This window comes from Natator depressus, chromosome 16, assembly GCF_965152275.1.
Source record: "Natator depressus isolate rNatDep1 chromosome 16, rNatDep2.hap1, whole genome shotgun sequence".
NCBI lineage: Eukaryota > Metazoa > Chordata > Testudines > Cheloniidae > Natator > Natator depressus.
The window spans coordinates 22,269,812-22,287,952 of NC_134249.1; the positions used below are offsets into that span (position 1 = coordinate 22,269,812).

At 50.7% G+C, this 18,141-nt stretch overlaps 1 protein-coding gene across 7 annotated transcripts in view; it reads left to right on the top strand.

Moving 5' to 3' along the window:
• Positions 1 to 18,141, top strand: part of DAB2IP (DAB2 interacting protein) — a 323,093-nt gene that overhangs the window by 286,168 nt on the left and 18,784 nt on the right. For 5 of the 7 annotated variants that reach the window (XR_012642104.1, XM_074973725.1, XM_074973722.1 and 2 more), the window contains 6 exons: positions 840 to 984; positions 6,865 to 7,101; positions 10,595 to 10,796; positions 11,523 to 11,701; positions 13,826 to 14,699; positions 17,832 to 17,984. Coding sequence is in view for 6 of the 7 variants with exons in the window: in XM_074973725.1 (XP_074829826.1) it covers positions 840 to 984; positions 6,865 to 7,101; positions 10,595 to 10,796; positions 11,523 to 11,701; positions 13,826 to 14,699; positions 17,832 to 17,984 (1,790 nt within the window). In the remaining variant the exon portion in view is untranslated. The remainder of the gene's footprint in view (positions 1 to 839; positions 985 to 6,864; positions 7,102 to 10,594; positions 10,797 to 11,522; positions 11,702 to 13,825; positions 14,700 to 17,831; positions 17,985 to 18,141) is intronic. The other 2 variants (XM_074973721.1, XM_074973724.1) reach the window with 2 other exon arrangements.

Below are 18,141 nucleotides of genomic sequence, written 5' to 3' on the forward strand. Positions count from 1 at the left end.
CACTCCCCAGTCCGAATGGCGATAGTTCTGCCCATTGTGCACAGGTAGAAATGGTGGTGCAAGTGTGAGGGAGGGGTGAGTCAGGCCCATAACGTGTAACACAGGGAGTGTAATGAATGATCAACTGGCAAATGGGAGTGAAGGGGATCGAGGAGAATGACCTTGAGGTGACACTGCCTGGTGGTTTAGCTCCAAATCAACCAACCAGTAAATTCCTTCTGGGATCTCCCCCTTTGACTGCCCATTTCTCCTGTGGCCCGTGACCGTGTCGTGACATGTCACCGGCACAATCTCCAGCATCGGGACACTGTCAGCTGAGATCATAATGACACGATGCAAGTCCTGACCTCACAAATCGCCATAGCATGTGCGGACTCTGTCTGCTACTGGAGTGATCTGTCCAAACTGGCACCATCCTGGGGCAAATCCAGGCCAGTAGCACCCTAGGAAAGTTGTGTTTTGGCAAAGCAGCATTATGGCAGAATTTCAGTGTAACTGCCTCTGGACACATCACTAGAACTGCCAGCCGGGGGAAGAGAATAACACTCACCAGCCAGGGTTTCAGTCCCTTTCCTCCAGGTTTTCCTGCATTGATCCATAAACAAAGGATTCCAGACAAAAATAAGCCACCCAGAACAGTGGGTCCAAATCCCCAGACCCCTTGCAGGCTCTTAGCCAGCTGGGAGGAGAAAGGCCTCACCCTTCCCCCTAGGTATCTTCTCTTGCCTTATAGTCCCATGTGACAGGCAAGGGTCTGGGTTAACCCCTTATACACTGGGGCTTGTGGAATGCATATCTACCTTGCCACCAAAGACCATCTCTGTCTGTCTGTTTTGTAGGGGAGTTCATCAAAGCTCTGTACGAATCAGATGAAAATTGCGAGGTGGACCCCAGTAAGTGCTCATCCTCGGACCTTCCTGAACATCAGAGCAACCTGAAAATGTGCTGTGAGCTGGCCTTCTGTAAAATCATCAATTCTTACTGGTCAGTATCCCTACAACCCTCATTTCCCTCCACCTGCTTTTCTGCTGTTGCAGACATGATACTGCTGTAGGTGTGGGATGTACCATCCCAGCACTCAGGCTGTTTTGCATTGTCCTGTCTTCTAGTGGCGAAAGACAGCTATTCACAGAGCCTTATAGGGTGCAGATGCCCTCAGTAGCTGCTGGGAGTTCTCACTTTCAGCTGGGGGGCTGCCCCGGGACACCAACCCATCAGGGGGTGGGGAATCGAAATGAGCAGAAGCAGGACCCTTAGGGTGCTGTGTAGGGAAGCAGGAGGCAATGTCAATGTGCATGCACGCTCTACAAACACTCACAGCTTCTTATTGGGCACCCTTGGGGTCTTGCCTGGGAGGAGAATGAGGGTGGTCATGGCTGCAGAAATGTGCCATTTTCACAGTGAAAAGTGTTTTGCAAAAACTGACTTTATTTTGGAAAACATCACTTTTTTTTCTACAAAAAGTCATCACAGTGACAATCGGTTTGTGCCCAGCTCTGTGTGCCCATTGTCTGCAAGGGTTCGAGACTCTGCCCTCCTCCACAGTGTCATTAGTGAGAGAACAAGGCAAGTGTGGTGTTAGCCGAAGTGTGGCTGCAGCGTGGCTTTGCTTTTACATTTCTTTTCGGTGGGTAGGTGAGTGGGATTGCTTGACTTAGTGATTCTTCTTTAGCATTCTTAGTGGCAATCAGGACTGATGCCAAGGGTGGTGTGTGTACACGCATGCACACAAAGCTGGGCAAGGGCAATGGAGCAAGAGACCAAGATACGCCTTCCCCAGCGAGACCTGAGGTTAGCAGGTAGAACTCCACTGCTGTTAATCAGACCTGAATTTGGCCCAGTGTGTGCACTGATTCCCACTTGAACCCCCCTAAGAACCCATTCAGACAGGGACTGCAAGCATTGCAGTGTGACAGACTTGAGCAAAGTGTAGAAATCAGTGCCATGAGCGCCATAGGGAATCAGGTCAGACTCTGCACACTCCCGCAGACTCATGCACACTGCATGCACGCACGCTGTTCACTCACGCACGCATTGCGATGCAATTGAAGAGTCTTGGCCTTTTGGCTACAACCAAGTGCAGCATCACGTTACTCTTTGCTATGTCCTCCCTTGGGATCTCTCCTGCTCTTGCAGGGGTTGGAGATCTCCTCAGTCTTTTCCATCTCTGCCACCTCTGATCTTGCACTTCTCTAACGTCAGGTGAGGTTTGGAATTTCTGTGTAGCAGGTGGTGCCTAAGTTTCTAACCACGCCTTTAAGGAAGCAGCACTGAACATCGAAGGCACTTGGGCTGCAGGATGCCGAGTTCCCCAGCGGGCGGGGCAGAGCTGACGCTGTTAATTTCCCCATTTCTCTCTCTCTCTCAAGCACCCTTTGGCTCCGTGCTGTGCATGCCTGTGGAGGAGCCTGTCTCTCTACATGAGAAGCAGCCTGTGTCAGCGATAATGGGGAATTCCTCACTTCACTTGCACAGGGCTCTCGTCTGGAATCCTAGTTTCTCAGCTGTGAAGTGATGGAGGCTGGGGCTGTTGGAGGTCTGGCTAGAGCTGGCTTGGGTAGACAAACGCTAATGGCATATGTGTATCACAGCTGGCTTAGCTGCTCTTTGTGGATTCAGTTTGTGGTGGTGCGTATCGATACAGAGTGTTTTCTAGTATTCAGGGCACTAGGAGCCACAACTCCTTGGGGCCTGTCCCCAGTGCTCCCTTTAAAGATGCCCTGCAAAGGGAAAAAGTTAGGCTTGTGCCCTTTTAAGCTTCTTTGGTGGGTAAAGAAGGGCCTGAAAGAGTTCCCTCCTTCCTTTTTTGTCATCCTGCTTTTTTTTTTTTTTTTTTTACATTAGAGATTCGGGTCCGGATGACATCACCAGACTCTGACAAATGAAAGCTGAGCAAATGGATGGGCTTTTTATCAGACTGCTTAAGTCTCTGGCTTTAGTTTTTCTTAATGCAGGTTTAACATTAATGTTCATGATCGTTTTGGAGAAAGGAAGTCTCCACTAAAGATTCATCCCCCAGCCCTTCCATGAAAACTCTCACTGGATAATCTCCCAAGACGTCCAATAGGTCCTTCGGCAAACCTGGGAAGGAATAGAGTTGATATTTCTCAGGGAGAGAACAGTCAGTCAAATAAATCCTCACTTCAGACCTTCTGTATCCACCACAAAGAAGCAAAAAGGGCAGATTCTTTTCCTGGTAGCCTAGAACTTACTGTGGGCCAGTTAATTGCTCTCTTGGCCTCAGGAATTGCACTTATCTGCTTCTCATGAGTGACACTTGATGTCTTCAGTCATTGGCAAATTATAGATGGAAAAAGACAGAGATGCAAATTATTGTTGTTTGAATTCATTTCTGGCTAAAAATAACAGAGGTGCCATTAAAAGGTCAAGGTAAAAATAGGCTAGAAAAGAGACGCGGGGGAAGTCAAAGATGCAATGGGGAGATGTGTTCCTCCGGCCCTCCCTTTAGGAAGAGTCTGAAGCAGCCAGGATGTTGTTCTCAGGGCCTTGTTGTTCACTGATTCTGGAGGAATAACTGGGCTGACGATGAGTGTTTTGGATTGGCCGAGAGTTAAGATCTTGCTTGAAAAACAGAGTGGCAGAGTCTGCAGGCGGAGCTGCTGGAGAGAGGAAAGAGGTTCACAATCACTGAAAATTGTTACAATTATGGCATGATTTGGACATCTGGAAAGTTTCACCAAAAGCAGAATTTCAGCATGCGGAAGCTCGTTACAGGACAGTTGGGTAATGAATTATGGACCCCTCCATCGCATAAAGCCCTGCTAACCAAATTCCATCCCTCATTATACAATTAAATGTTTATGGTCTCTCTGACTCCCATCCTGCATTAGCAAAGAGCACTTCGCGTTACTGCATGTGCTGCTGTCACATACATTTTAAAGGGGTATTTTTCAGTAACTCTTCAACCTGTCCAGATTGTTCAACCCTTAAATTGCTTAAAGGATCCCAGTTTTACTGGGCAAGTACCATGAAGTAAAGGGGTTTTGCCCATTTATATGGATTGAGCCTGAGCCAGAGGAGGAGGATTTAGCCGGTGTGACTTGGAAGGCTTGGGGTAGAGAATCTGTAATGGCCCTGGGCTTTTATGGGGGGTACTGGGAGCAGATCTCTGTCGTGCGCAGCTTTCTGCGGAGACCATTCATTTTTTTTAAATGTCCCCCTCCGTCAAGTCCACATGGCTATAAATTAACTATTGTTCTCGTTCAGGGGACCTTTAGCATTTCAGAGTCGGAAAAACAGAGCAGCGTTAAGAAAGGGGAAAGAGAAATGAGCCGGGGACAGACAGCTGGGGAGGGAAGAGACGTAGAGATGAAACGGACAGAGCGAGGAGAGAGACACGTCCGGTGACATTTAAAGAGATCAGCATGTGCCACCTGTTCCCATGCAGTGAGTTCCTGCTTCAGAGCGAAGGGTGATGACGGGACTCTCCTGTTTCTCCATGGGTAACTGCTGAACTGTCAATGGTGACAGGTCTAGAAGGAAGGGGCAGGGGCTACAGGTGACCTCAGTAGTGACTGGGGGGATGTACAGGGTGGGGAGACAAACACGGGAGAGACAGGCAGGACCCTGAGCGCAGAGGAAAACGACACACCCAAAAACGTGCTGAACAGGCAGGGTCCCTGCCACGTGGCCAGAGCACTCCGCCAGGATCGGAAGGGGAAGCCAAAGCTACCCGTCCAACAGGAACTACCGACCGGGGCAGCACGTCGACTCGGAGTATCCCCCTCACCGAGAGGCAGCGCGCTCTGACCTGCCCGGAAACCCGCCGGGAGGGCTGAGGAAGGACATATCGGGATTTCCAGGCACTAATGTATTGATGAGCGCACGCTCTGTGTAGCAGAACAGAGCAGTGGAGATGCTAAAAGCCAGGCCAATTAGTAGCCAGGGAAGGAAAGAAGCCATAACAAGCCATTCAGCCGCAGGGCGTGCCTGACTGTGATGGAACACATGCCCCAGTAGGTCCTGAGCTGTGTCACTGGGGAGGAGAACGTGCCATTGGACCAGATGGGCCCACTGACCTCAGCCTGGGGCGTGCGGGGCGCATGGCACAGAGCACTGGCATCAGGAGGGATGCTCTTCCATTAGCATCCTGGTGGTCTGCCACGCTGTGCAGGGAGGAGCAGACCCAGGAGGGTAGTTTTCCCTGGCTGTGCTTCCACTTCAGCAAACCACTGCTGGTGGAGAAGAGCCACCCAGGCTCCCTGTAACGGGCACGGTATGTTCTGGCCAGGCCGGGCGAGTCTCCACCTTCACGCCGCAGGCGGTCAGGCCCAGCACAAGAGGGGGATGGCAGGAGACAAGTCTGCGCGGGTTGCCTCTCACTGTCGCATAGCTCGTCCCCCGTTCTCGGCAGAGGAGCTGGGACGCTCTCCACTGAGCTGGCTGCTCACTAACATGGACCGGGCTGCGGTGACCCCAGTCTGGGCGTGCTTAGTCCATCAGGGTCTCTGGATCTGTTTGCTTTTAGACAAAGAGCCTGCTCCCCAGGCAGGGCAGCTTCCGGGGGGGTGGCCAGGGCGTTCTGTGCCACTGAGCTGCTGGCAGCTGGCCAGGCTGCTCAGACCCATCGTCCAGCCTCCCTTCTGGGAGCGGCTGGATCCAGCCGAGTCAATAAAACGTGCTGGGAACAGGATAGTGGGAGGCTGGGAATGGGGAGGGGAAACAGGCAAGAGGCTCTCTGGTGAGACGCACCCTCAGGAGCCAGAACCCACGGGTTAAACCCAAGTGAATTTGTCTGGGATTCAGGGTAAATGGGCTGGATTCTGGTCTGAGTTACACTGGTGTAAACCAGGAATAACAGCAGTTACTCTGGCTTTACACCAGTCTCCGAGAGCAGAATTTGACACACATGCCTGTACAACACTAACTTCCTATTCCCTGCCCCCGTATAAAAGAAGGGCCCTGGGTATAAGAGCATTTTAACTTTGTGCGATCTATTAGACTGGGTGTGCGCCCAAGAGACAAAAAGCCCCAAGTTCTAATGGTGGCCCCGTTACTGACTCCCTGTGTCCCCTTGGTAAAGTCACGTCACCTCTGTGCCTCAGTTTCCCACCTGCAGAATAGGGTTGTTAACATTTCCCAACCTTGCTGGGAGGGAGTGGGAAAGAATCAGTTAATGTCTGGACAGGGCTTTGTTGTCACTCTCCGTGCAGTTTACATTTCCCACCTCTCTCCCTTTGGGCAGCGACACGAGCCTGGCTGGTTACATGCCCGGTTCCGTTCCCGGTTCTCAGGCACTAGCACAAGGCTGTTGTTTGGGTTCACAGCACAGCTGAGAATGTTTCAATCCCAGGACAAACTGTTCTCTTTGCTGAAACTTAAAAAGCCAGGATGATTTTTTTTCCTATTAGGCTTTTGTAAATCCCATCTTAATGAAGCCTGGGTGGGGGCCTCGATCCAGCTGATAGGAGCCCATTAAGCACCAAACCTGAAGGCTGTTGTGAGCCTGCTTTTCTGCACATTCGGCTCCCAGCATCTTCAGTGGAAACAGACAGTGGGGCTATCTCTGCCTGGTGGATTAAGTTGCCTCTCTTGCAAGTTTCAGAGGCAATCAAAACTCTTCCTATGTAGCCCACTGGTTCAGTGTGGCTTCCTATCCCCTTCTAGTGGTAGCTCCACAAAAGAGGATAAGAGCCTATTATTGCTACTGGTTAATGGAGTTACTCTTTCAGCTCAGGGGATGGAGGCCTCTACTTTTGGTGCTGGAGAAGCAGAGTTCATGCCCCAGGGATGACTTCTGGGGAAGGGGGTTGTTACGCTTGGTTGTCGTACTTGCCAGCCAGAACTATGAAATAGGCTCAGGTTCCTAGCCCTGAATTTACAAACCCTGAATTCTCGTTGCAGTGTCTTCCCAAGGGAACTCAAAGAGGTTTTTGCTTCGTGGAGACAAGAGTGCAGTAACCGTGGCCGGCCAGACATCAGCGAGCGGCTCATCAGTGCCTCCTTATTCCTCCGGTTCCTCTGTCCAGCCATCATGTCCCCCTCCCTCTTTAACCTGCTCCAGGAATACCCTGATGACCGCACTGCACGCACTTTGACCCTCATTGCCAAGGTCACACAGAACCTCGCCAACTTTGCCAAGTAAGTTGGGGGAAGGAGTTGGGTTTGTTCTCGACGAGCATGAAGGAGTCTGCAGTGTCAGTTAATTGTGTTCAGTGAATATTCAGCGCTAGCCTGACAGCCTGCAAGGCAGCCATCCTGCATGGGATGCAGCCAGAACTGCAGGCACCCAGGTGCCATGGAAGTCAATGGCAGTGACTTCAAGGGAAGCAGGAGCAGGGTCTGGTGAGAACGCAGTCCTCGGCCTGTCTGCTGAAACTAGCTGCAAAGGGGGCAATTAGTGCCAGGTGTGATGTCAGGAGCAGGACTGAGATCCAACTCATTGAGATTGGCCACTGAACAGCAGCAGATAAGAAACCATTGCTCAGAGAGATTTGGTGACCATTTTTATTCCCACTAAGGAACAGTCAGTCAGCAAAGGCAGTTTTGTCCCTGCTGCTACCTTCAGCCACCCTCTAGACAGACAGACTTACAGAAGTGCCTGCTGTTTCCTCTGTTTTCCACATTCCCCCCACGGGAAACACCTTGCCTTTCCCGTTCCCACTAGGTCAATGCCTCCAGCCATACCTCGACTGGGAGAGAGACCATTTTATTCTCCAAACCGACATGCTGCTAGGCCTTTTCTGAGCAGAACGGCCCATTCTCAACCCAGGGAGAGGCAGATAGGGCAGAAGTTGAAACGCCCAGTTTTGAAGTACACCAGGGTTGGTAAGAAAGGTGCCATCCACCATTCTGTCCCACAGTTACCTAGCTGGATGGGACTGAAGTGCGTGAACTCTTCACAGTCCCAGTGGAGGCACTGCACAGCCCAGACCCCGAATGAATGATGCTGTCAGAGGCTATGAAGTCTGTAGCTCTGGGGGAATCTGCTCCCTCAAACTGAGCTCAGGGATCACCCCAGTTATTAAAGTGAACGTCTCTGAACTTGGAGGATGGGGGAAGAAATTGGGGAAGCTGTCAATCTCTATCTAAGCCCAGAGGGTTGGTGGAAACAAAGGAAGAGATTTCTGAAAATCTTTCCACTGGCTGCAGTGGAAGCTCTGAGCTACTTATCCTGAGCTCTGACAACAGAACCATGAGCTCTTGGAAATGTGAATGGACAACCTCAGTCAAAAGCTTCTTAGAATTGCAAACTAATTTAATTCACATGCCCACAGCCAGACACAGACATAAGATGTACAAGTGTGTTACTCTAGGTGACAGAAAGTATCCATCTTTCTGACCCGTCCTTAACTAAAAGGTTTTCCAAGTTTCTGGACCTTGCAAGAAAGACTCTTTAACTAAGCTGGCATTATTCAAGCCTGAGCAATAGAGCTGAGCTCTCCTGCAGCCAACGTCACTGCCGACCTCCTCGCCCAGCAAGTCTCCTCGTACCAGCTGGTAGAAGGGGATCTGTCATGCTTTAAATAAGACATTTTCCATAGAACGAAGACTGGATGACATGGGGCGGAGCGGGGGGTGGCACAGAGAATCCAACGAAAATAAACTGGCTCCAAAAGAGAAATGGGCAAATGTTGGACAGAAGCTCCAAGGTCCCCGATGATCTGGTGTTCCAGGTCCACGAATGGCATTCAGAGGGTGAATTTAACTTAGTGCTTAGGAACATGACGGGCAGCTAGTGCCAGCGGGAGCGAGGTCTAGTGTAGATGGCCAGTCTCCCCATATATGAACTGCAGCCTCGTCAGTTATCCTGCTAGTGTTTTCTCACACATGAATCCAGTTTGTGTCGCCCCACACTTCCCCCTCCGCATTCCCCTGGCTAGACCTGCCCTGTCTGTACGTTTCTAGTTAAAACCACTAATTGTGCCAAATTGTTACGTGACTTTGAACTTGGGACCTGGCTAAGACCATCGGATTTATTCCATTTATGACCTCCGTTTAAGCCACTTGATGCAAAAGACGTGAATTTAAGCCAGATCAGGCCCTAATTCCCTTGTGGAACTGTTTGAAGGTGCTTGGCCCTGCTCTTAATGTAACTGGAGCACAATGACAAAGTGCCTCTCAGCCAAAGAACCCGAAGCACTTACACTTTTCAGACCATTCAGAGAGGTCACTTTTCCCACCACTGAAATGCAACCACCTCTGAGTGGGCAAAACAGAGTAGCACCAGTCGGTGGTTCGGAATAAGTAAAAGCTACCTTGCCTGAAATTGCCAGATTTCAGTGAGGTGTCGTGGGAGTTAGCCAAGAGGGAGGGGATTAATGGAACGTGCTCTTACAAAGAGCACCCCCCAGGGGGGTTTAGATGAGCAAACGATAGGTGGTCAGATGAGGTCTTATTCCAAACCGTGTACCTCCAGTGGTACAGCACCCGCTACTAGCTCACTGGCACCTTGGTTCCAAGGGAAGGGTCCCGCCTACACCTCTGCTTGCGGTACCCTGGCTTTGCCTTTCAAGGTCTCGCAGCCACTACTTAGGCTTGAACCTACTGAGCGTACAAGATCCCAGCATAAGGGGCTATGGCTGAAGATTTCTGCTCCCACTTTGAAAACTAAACTGCACTTAGCAGCTCTGTAGAGGAGTGCACTGACCGCAGGAGGTCTTGCCTGCCTTCTCCCTTTTGCATGCGATGCTGGGCAGTAACAGCCCCACGTGGGGGATGATTTTTCTTAGGCTCCACCATCCCAAATGAGCCAAGCAGACAACATGGAGGGGAGGGGCTGGTCCTGAGGCTGCTGGACCCCGATGCAAATACACGTACGCTGGCCCCAGTGAAGTCAGTGGGAGTTTTGCCCAGTCTGTAGCCTTCATCCCTGTCCTATCTCCCTTTCGTCTTTCAGTGAGCATATTCGGAGCTTGACACCCAGCACATTCTCATGCCAGACACATCCTCGCCTTGCAAGCCTTCACACGTAGGAACAGACGCTGTCTCTGACACAGACAGCAGAGACTGTGGCAGACGGGCTACTAGAAATGACATTATTAATGCACTGCGGTGGCAGCATTCAGGAGCTCTGCCACGGGCTGTCAGTCCACACATCGCAGAGAGCGGCAGAGGGCAGGAGAAGGGATTCAGGTGCTGGGCAATGATCATTGGGAGAAAGAGGACTGCATGTTAGCAGTGTCTTGGTAGCAATACTTCCAGTGGCTGTATCAGGCCAGATCCCAGGCTAGCTGCTGGAGGGACAGGCCCTTCCGTGAACGTTGGGTCCCGGGTATTTGCTAGACATAGGTAGACCCAGGGGAGGCTTTTGTTTAGCATCGGTCAGGATTTGGATTTGCACAGAGATGGCTCAAAGCAGCAAGATCAGCGACTGCTTCTAGATTGCAAAGACACATCAGTATGGAAGGGTGGGTTGGGTCAAATGCCCCACTTCATCTCAGTCCCCAAAGCGGGAGGCAAAGGAGTTGGACAAATGGCGGTGGTTCCTGGCACAGGAAAGGGTGCAGAGGGCTGGAAGAAAGGCTCAGCGTGGCGCTAATTAGCTCTGTTCCTCCCTGCACTGTTTACAGCTGGTTACTTGTGCGCCGTTACTCACAGGTTCTAGCTGAGATTCATGTGTCTGTCTTGGCAGGTTTGGCAGCAAAGAGGAGTATATGTCCTTCATGAATCAGTTTCTGGAACACGAATGGACTAACATGCAGCGATTTCTATTGGAGATTTCCAATCCAGAAACCATCTCGAACACAGCTGGCTTTGAAGGCTACATCGACCTGGGCCGGGAATTGTCCACTTTGCACTCTCTACTGTGGGAGGTCATTTCTCAGCTCGAGCAGGTACCCATGGGGAGATGGGGAGCTGGAGGGGCAAGCTCTAGGGGGCTCACACCTCAGTCAGACACTTCCTGGGGTTGTGGGGAGTGACTGGGAGTTTAGCATGCACCACACTACACAGCGGTTCCTTGCAAACCATCCACAAGAAAGACGTCTGTTGGTTATCAGGAAGGGATAACTGAGTAGCAGGATCTCTGTAGTCTAGCAGTGGTTAGCACTTCTGTAGCCTCGCACACATTGTCTGTCTAATCCTCACAACTCCCCTATGAGGCAGGTAAGTATAATTATCCCCTTATCCAGCGGGGAAACCGAGGCGGGGGGGATCAGAACTTAGGTGCTGCTGGTTCCCAGTCCTGTGCTGAGAGCACTAGACCTCACCTCTGTCTCAGCAAGTGTCGTGCAGTAGGAAGGAACAGAACTTGCCTCCTGACTTCAGCTAGTTTCACTTTAAAAAAGAAATGTTTTTAATTAATGGGTCTCCATCAAGAGCGGTTGGACCAGACTTACACACACCTGCTTTCTTCTGTGTACAGACTCTGTTGATCCACACACGAGTTAAGGAGGGGTACCCCTAGTACTACAAAGAGGCGTGGCTGACCGACTGAGGAAACTAATGTTGCTAAGAAAGAGTTCCTTGAGAGACTTTGCAGATCCTGGGACAGCTGGCCAGGGTTCTCTTTATGTAGCAAGCAAGCAGCCTATAACGTTTCTGTCCCCATTTCTCCTCAGGGCACTGTAACAAAACTTGGGCCCCTGCCTCGGATTCTGAGGGACGTCAACGCTGCGCTCAGTAACCCAGCGTGTGTGCAGGTCTCCGTCACAGCTGACCATACTGCATCAACTCCAAATGCTGGCAACAGCATCTCTGCTGGGCTACAGAAAATGGTGATAGAGAATGACTTATCTGGGTAAGAGAGCGAGCATCACCTCAGGAGGAAATCTTCACGGACGCTCCTGGCCATTGACCAGGGAAATAGCAAATACTCTGTGAGTGTCAGCCTGTGGGTACCCGGCTGGCTGCATGCAGAGCCGGGCAAAGCGAGGTGTGGCTGGGAGTTTGCCAGACTTAATCTGGGGAATAGAATACTCTCCTCCTCCCCACCTGTGAGTGTTAGGATGGGAGAAGGCCCCATCCTAAAACTCTGTGTGTGTGTATGCGCACGCACACGTGCAAGTGCAGCGGGATGGGAGGATTTATCAATAAATTCAGTGGGAATTCTGTACGTGGCAAATAGGCAGGATTGGGCCCATCCTGCTTGTAAAGCACTGGATCAGTGCTGAGTACATTTAGATCCAAATCACTGGTTGTTTCCCTAACAGTCACTCACCCTTTGGTAGTTTGCTTATTGGGGTTTTCAGCCCGCTCTGCCTAATTTTTATTATAAATGTAAAACCACTGAGCAATAGCCCACAGGCCCAGTCCCTGAACACACTCTTCTTGGCTTTCTCATTGAGGAATTTCGGTCCCGGTGGTCGAACAGCGGATCGTGTTGCAGAGTTATAATGCTAGTTTTATTCCTATTTGCTGAAGATGCAGGAACCCACACAAATGAAAAGCCTCCACTAGTAAAATAGGTTCTAAATGGGAGCTAGAAATTACTGAACAATCTAATTAGGAGTGAGGGACCCAGCAAGAGGAAGCCGGACTTGCTCTGTAATCAGAGCTTTCATCTCTAATGCTTCTCTGCATGGGGTAAAGCTCTTCACATTTTGTGCAAGGGAGAATTTCTCTGAACAAAATACTCTGGCCCAAATACTTCCTATGTAAATGTAAATGCAGCATCTTTGATCTGACGTATTCACATGAAACTACTGCAAAGCCCTTGCCTTATCCACCGGAAATCAATAGTGTACAACTCTGGCAGTTTACTGTAGGAGGAATGGGTGACGAGGCCTCTGCCTTTGCTTGGAAAGCAGCAGTCAATGTTGGTGCTAGTTATTATCGTCATTATTGCTGGGTTTTTTTATTTGTATTATCCTAGTGCCTAGGACCCCACTGTGCTATGCGCTGTACAAACAGAACCAAAAGATGATCCTTGTGCAAAGAGTTTACAATCTCAGGATAAGACAAGAGACAGCAGACAGATGCAGACAGACAGGGGAGCACAAGGAAACAATGAGACAGTATTGGTCAGCATGGTTGTAACTGGTGATACAAAGCATCCAAGGATCACATCGGGACGATGCCTCTCACTCACACAAGTAGACCCATCTTCCCAGACCTCTCAGCCACTCCCAAATACAACATGCCCATGCAGACACTCTCATTCGCTCATACACATATAACACCCATCCATCCCCAACCCCACACCCCTCCCTCATGTACATGTGTGTCTGTGCATTCACACGCTTACACACACACACACAGTGCACTGACACATCCAACCTCACTGCCTCTTCTTGACAGAGAGGATCTGATGAGAGCTGGCCAGGAATTTTTCCACTAAACATTCTTTCATCAGAAAATGCTGATTTGTTGAAACCAAACATGTTTGGCAGGAAAAGGCCAATGTCAGCAGATTTCCTGGCTCAAAATGTTTTCAGAAAAAACAAGTTTTGAAATTAGTAAAACATCCTGTTTTGACATTTTCAAAATGAAAAGTTCCTGTTTGTCCGTTCTTAACAACTTTTCATTTTGAAATGTAAATTACATGATAATTTAAAAGAAGTCAAAATCAAAAAATTGAAAGGAAACATTGCACCAATTTTTTTCCATGAAATTTTGGCTTTTTGCCATCAATCTGGACCGCTTTTAATCTCTCAACGTTTCCCAGCACAGAATCTCTATTTTCTGCTCAGCTCTAGCCCTGATCCATTCTTCCCAGGGGAACAGTGCTGTGACCAAGTTTTGCACCCCCCCTCACATGCGTCCTGGGGGGTTGGCTTGTTTGCTTAGCTGTACACTGCTGGGCTATATTGATTTTTCTGCTACTTTCATTTTGCTGATTACTTTTGCCTGCTGCAGTGTAGCATTCACAGCTCTTCTTTCTTCTTCTCCTCTCCCCTCCCTTTATGCATTTATGTCCCCGCAGTCTGATAGATTTCACACGGTTACCGTCTCCGACCCCTGAAAACAAGGACTTGTTTTTTGTCACAAGGTCTGCTGGGGCTCAGCCCTCGCCCGCCCGAAGCTCCAGCTACTCGGAGGCCAATGAGCCTGATGTGCAGATGTCCAATGGCAGCAAGAGTTTGTCCATGGTGGACTTGCAGGACAATCGGATTTTGGACAGTGGGGCAAATGCACCCGGGGCCGCGGATTCCCTCAATGACAGTCAGTCGTCTGTCGGGCAGTTACAGGGCATATGGACCGCACGAACTCAGCAGAACAACGTGACTGGCATGGCCACGGTGCGCAGGGTAGGCCAGACCCCCACCACGCCCAGTGCTGAGAGCGCGCCTGGCAGGCCCCAGCTTTTAGCACCTTTATCGTTCCAGAACCCGGTGTACCAGATGGCGGCCGGGCTCCCGCTGTCCCCCCGGGGCTTGGGGGACTCTGGCTCTGAGTGCCACAGCTCCCTGAGCTCCCACAGCAACAGCGAAGAGCTGACGGCCAACAAGCATGGCTTCGTCAACCCTGCTGGGAGCGAGGACTTCACCCGGCGGACGGGGGAGCTGGCCCGCCGGCAGCTCTCTCTGACAGAAAAAGGTGGCCAGCCCACCATGCCCCGGCAGAACAGCGCCGGCCCCCAGAGGCGGATAGACCAACCGCCACCTCCCCCGCCGCCGGTCACCAGGGGCAGGACGCCACCCTCGCTGCTGAACACGGTTCAGTACCAGAGACCTTCCAGCGGGAGCATGATGTCCTCCTCACCCGACTGGCCGGGCAGCGGGGCCCGCCTCCGGCAGCAGTCCTCCTCCTCTAAGGGCGACAGTCCGGAGATGAAGCCACGCACCATGCACAAACAGGTTAGTGCCAGGAGGTCATACCGAGCAAAGCTGGCCTTGTGGGTGGAAGGGATGTGGGTGGGGATCAGGCCCCAAAAGGTTGGAGGGAATTGGGAGCTTAGGCCATGACTTTCCTCCCCTTCCAGTCTGGCAACAGGATGGGGAGGTGGGGCTGGCTCCAAGCCGCTGAGTCAGTGCAAGGCCGCATTGGCCCATGTGGGGGGCCATGCGTTGGCTCCTGCCCGAAGCCTGGCCTGAGACAGAGCCCATCCTGAAAAGGTGACGTTTACATTTTTGCTCTCGGAGTTTGCTGCGTCCGTTTCCTCTGCTAGAGTGCGACTGCCTCGGGGCTGCAGGCAGCGATGGGGTTAGAGCCTCTCCTCCATTCCGCTCCACCATCCTCTCACTGCTTTGCCTGCACGTGCCAACTGCTCATCCCATGCCACAGTCAGTCAAGTTCCATCTCACGGACTCGGATCAGGACCTGATCTCCGCTCAGGAAGAGGTTCCGTCCTGCTGCTGTTTCGCTGGGGACGTGGTGCGACTGGACACTCCCAATCCTGTTAGTTTTGCCTTTTAGAATCTCCCATGGATGCATTTTTGGGGAGGGGAAGCAAAGGGAGGGGTGGAAAAAAGGGGAAAGAGCCGTCATTCCAGCAAAATCAGCAACACTGAAATTCCCTCCTGTGCACAAAGACTGTGCGCCAGTTGAAGTCCACCTTTGCCTGGGGGTGAATTTCACTGCATGTAGCCCTGATAATAAAAGTAGCAGGTCACTCTGTTTTGTCCCCATGCCTGGGACACATCCCGTTTGGCTGGCATGTGGAAATAGTTTTCCTAGCACTTTTTTTTTTTTCAGAACTAATCCCATAGGGAAAGAAACACACCGAGGATTTATGATACTTCAAATGAAGATTTCTTTTAAAAAAAACAAAAAACCACCCCGAAAAAAGATGTGGCTAGCTAACGACTATCCCCTCCATCTCAATCCAGAAAGAGTGGAACAGCTCCCCGGAGGCAGCCCACTTGAAAGCAAGAGACAGACAGGTGTGCATAATTACTCTTCTTTTTCAAGGACTCTACAGAGCCCTTTACCAGCGCTGGCCATTAAAAGACATTTTGTCAATCAGCTGTGGACAGCGGAGCCGTCTGTCGGCGTAGGCATTAGCAAGCTGGGCATATAGCAGCATTTATATAACAAGGATTGATACTCGTTATGTGGGGAAGGCAGAGAGGTTGGCAAAGCACTTGGGGGCCTGTTCGGGAATGTGGGCTGCTCCAGAGTTGTTATGCTGAGTGGAATGAATGTGTGACGACCCTTCACAGAGCTCTGGCCAATTTGTGTTCACACTCCCTGTCCCCGCAAAAGGTTCTCCTCGGGGGAGCAGGAGTCCCTGCCATGCCGCTCCTGACTCTTTATCTGTGTGTTCGAGTGGTATAGTAACAGTCCACGCCAATCATAATGAAACTGCTTGATCCCACTCAACGGGGCTTAGTGCTGTTTGAGAGGAAATACATCCCATTCAGTGGCCGTGTCATTTGGATTCCCGAGTCCCTTGCTGCTGCTGATTGGAAGAGCTTCCGACCGCCTCTTTCCTCATTTTATTTCACATGGTGGATCCAATTTTGAATCCACTTAGCTCGGGGTTTTCGGTCATGTTCAGAGGAAGAAGCCCAGCGAGGGAGGAGGCACCATTCATGCAGGGTTGACCCCCATTTTGTCAGCGCTCACGGGGCTGGAAAACCCCAAACATCTTCTACAGGGCTGAAAGGAACAATAGGGACAATTTCCTCCACCACTTGTGGCCACGCACTTTTGAGAGACCTGCATTCTTTGCTCCTGCCATGGTCACAATTCCCAGTCCAGAGGCACCCCAAAAGGCAGGAAGCTAAGGGCCCATCTATGGCAGGGAGATAATCCAAGGGCTGAGTTTGAAACTTCAGGTTCAAAGTCTGAGATCCAGAAGGCAAGATTTACTTGGAGGGGCAGGAGGGGGAGGGGTAGTAACATCAGTGTAATTGTTTCCATTCCCACTGAGCCATCATGGAATCATCTGACTTGAGCTGGGAGGACTTTCCCCAAATGCTCCTATGAAGAATTCTCCATCCAGGGCTTTCCAGCTCAGAGCGAGGGATCTGCTCTCATGCTGATACTGCCGGTGATTGACTAAAAGGACCAGGGAGCTGGAGGTGTGAACAAGTCTCTGACATGTCTGGGTTTTCAGCTTGGATCCTCTTGGCACATTCACTCTAACCCACAACGTTCAGCCTGAGACATTATTGACTACAATTTGTAGCCAGCTGTGATGGAGGAAAAATAGCTGGAAATCCACTTCCTGGAGTTTATAATGTGGTTGGAAAATCTCTAGCCAATTTTGTTTGCCTTTGGGTTTACAGAGACACTGCCCAGGGCAATAGGTGGGCAGGTATCTTTAGCTTGCTGATGGTAAGAGTACTGCTTACAGTAGCATTTCTGTAGTGCAGATGGCTAGAGAGCAATCTCCTTGAAAGGAAACTTACAAGAATCCCATTCTCTGAGCCATTGTAGCATTAAGAAACGCAGAGCCCCAAGGTTTGTTGTTGTAGGGTCCCTCGTGTGACTACCTGCCTTGGAAGAACCGTAGATTTTTCAGGAGGCCCCAGTGTGATCAAAAATCGCATTTCACTTTGTAAATCTGTTTGTGGCTGTAGTGAAATCTCCGCAGCAGGTGAAGAGGCATCTCAATGGAGGAGGAGCTCAAGAGTTAAGCAACAGCTCTACCCAGAGGCTGAGCAGACACAACCTGTCTGTCTACAGCATGAACCCTGACAGGCCACATGGCATGAGACAATAGCAAGAGCTGCCCAGGAACTAGGGCCTCTTGATCTTGAGCGGATCCCTTTGAAGCCCAATTAACAGCAGTGGATTTGTAGGGCGGCAGAATTGGGCCTATAAAGGCAAGCTGACATTAATAAGCTCAAATAAATAAGGTGCATTAACAGGCGGTGTCCTTGCTCTCTCCCAGACCCCTTCGGGCGCTCTAATCCATTCCTTTCCATCGGAGCAGTACTGGGGCCTTGGGCTTGGTTGGAAGGAAACTCTCTCGCTCTCTAGCTTCACATCCATTTTTGTTACCGATTTTTCTTTTGTTATGGTTGTATGTTTCATTGTAGGCCCCTTCTCCTGTGAACCCCAATGCCCTGGACCGCACTGCCGCATGGCTTTTGAATATGAACATGCACTTTTTAGAAGATGAAAGCATTGACCCAGATTCCAAGCACAGGGATAAGCTCAGGAATAAGGACGAGCTCAGCCAAGCAGAAAAGGTAAAACCTGACTGGATTGAAACAAGTGTCTAACTAGAGAGAGTTTCCTTAAACGTCATTTAACTGAGCTGCACGGGGTGAGGCGGGGTCTCCAGGGGACTCAGCAGCCCTGGGAGAAACCCCACTGTGCCCCTGCCGCACGTCAGGGGCAGAATGC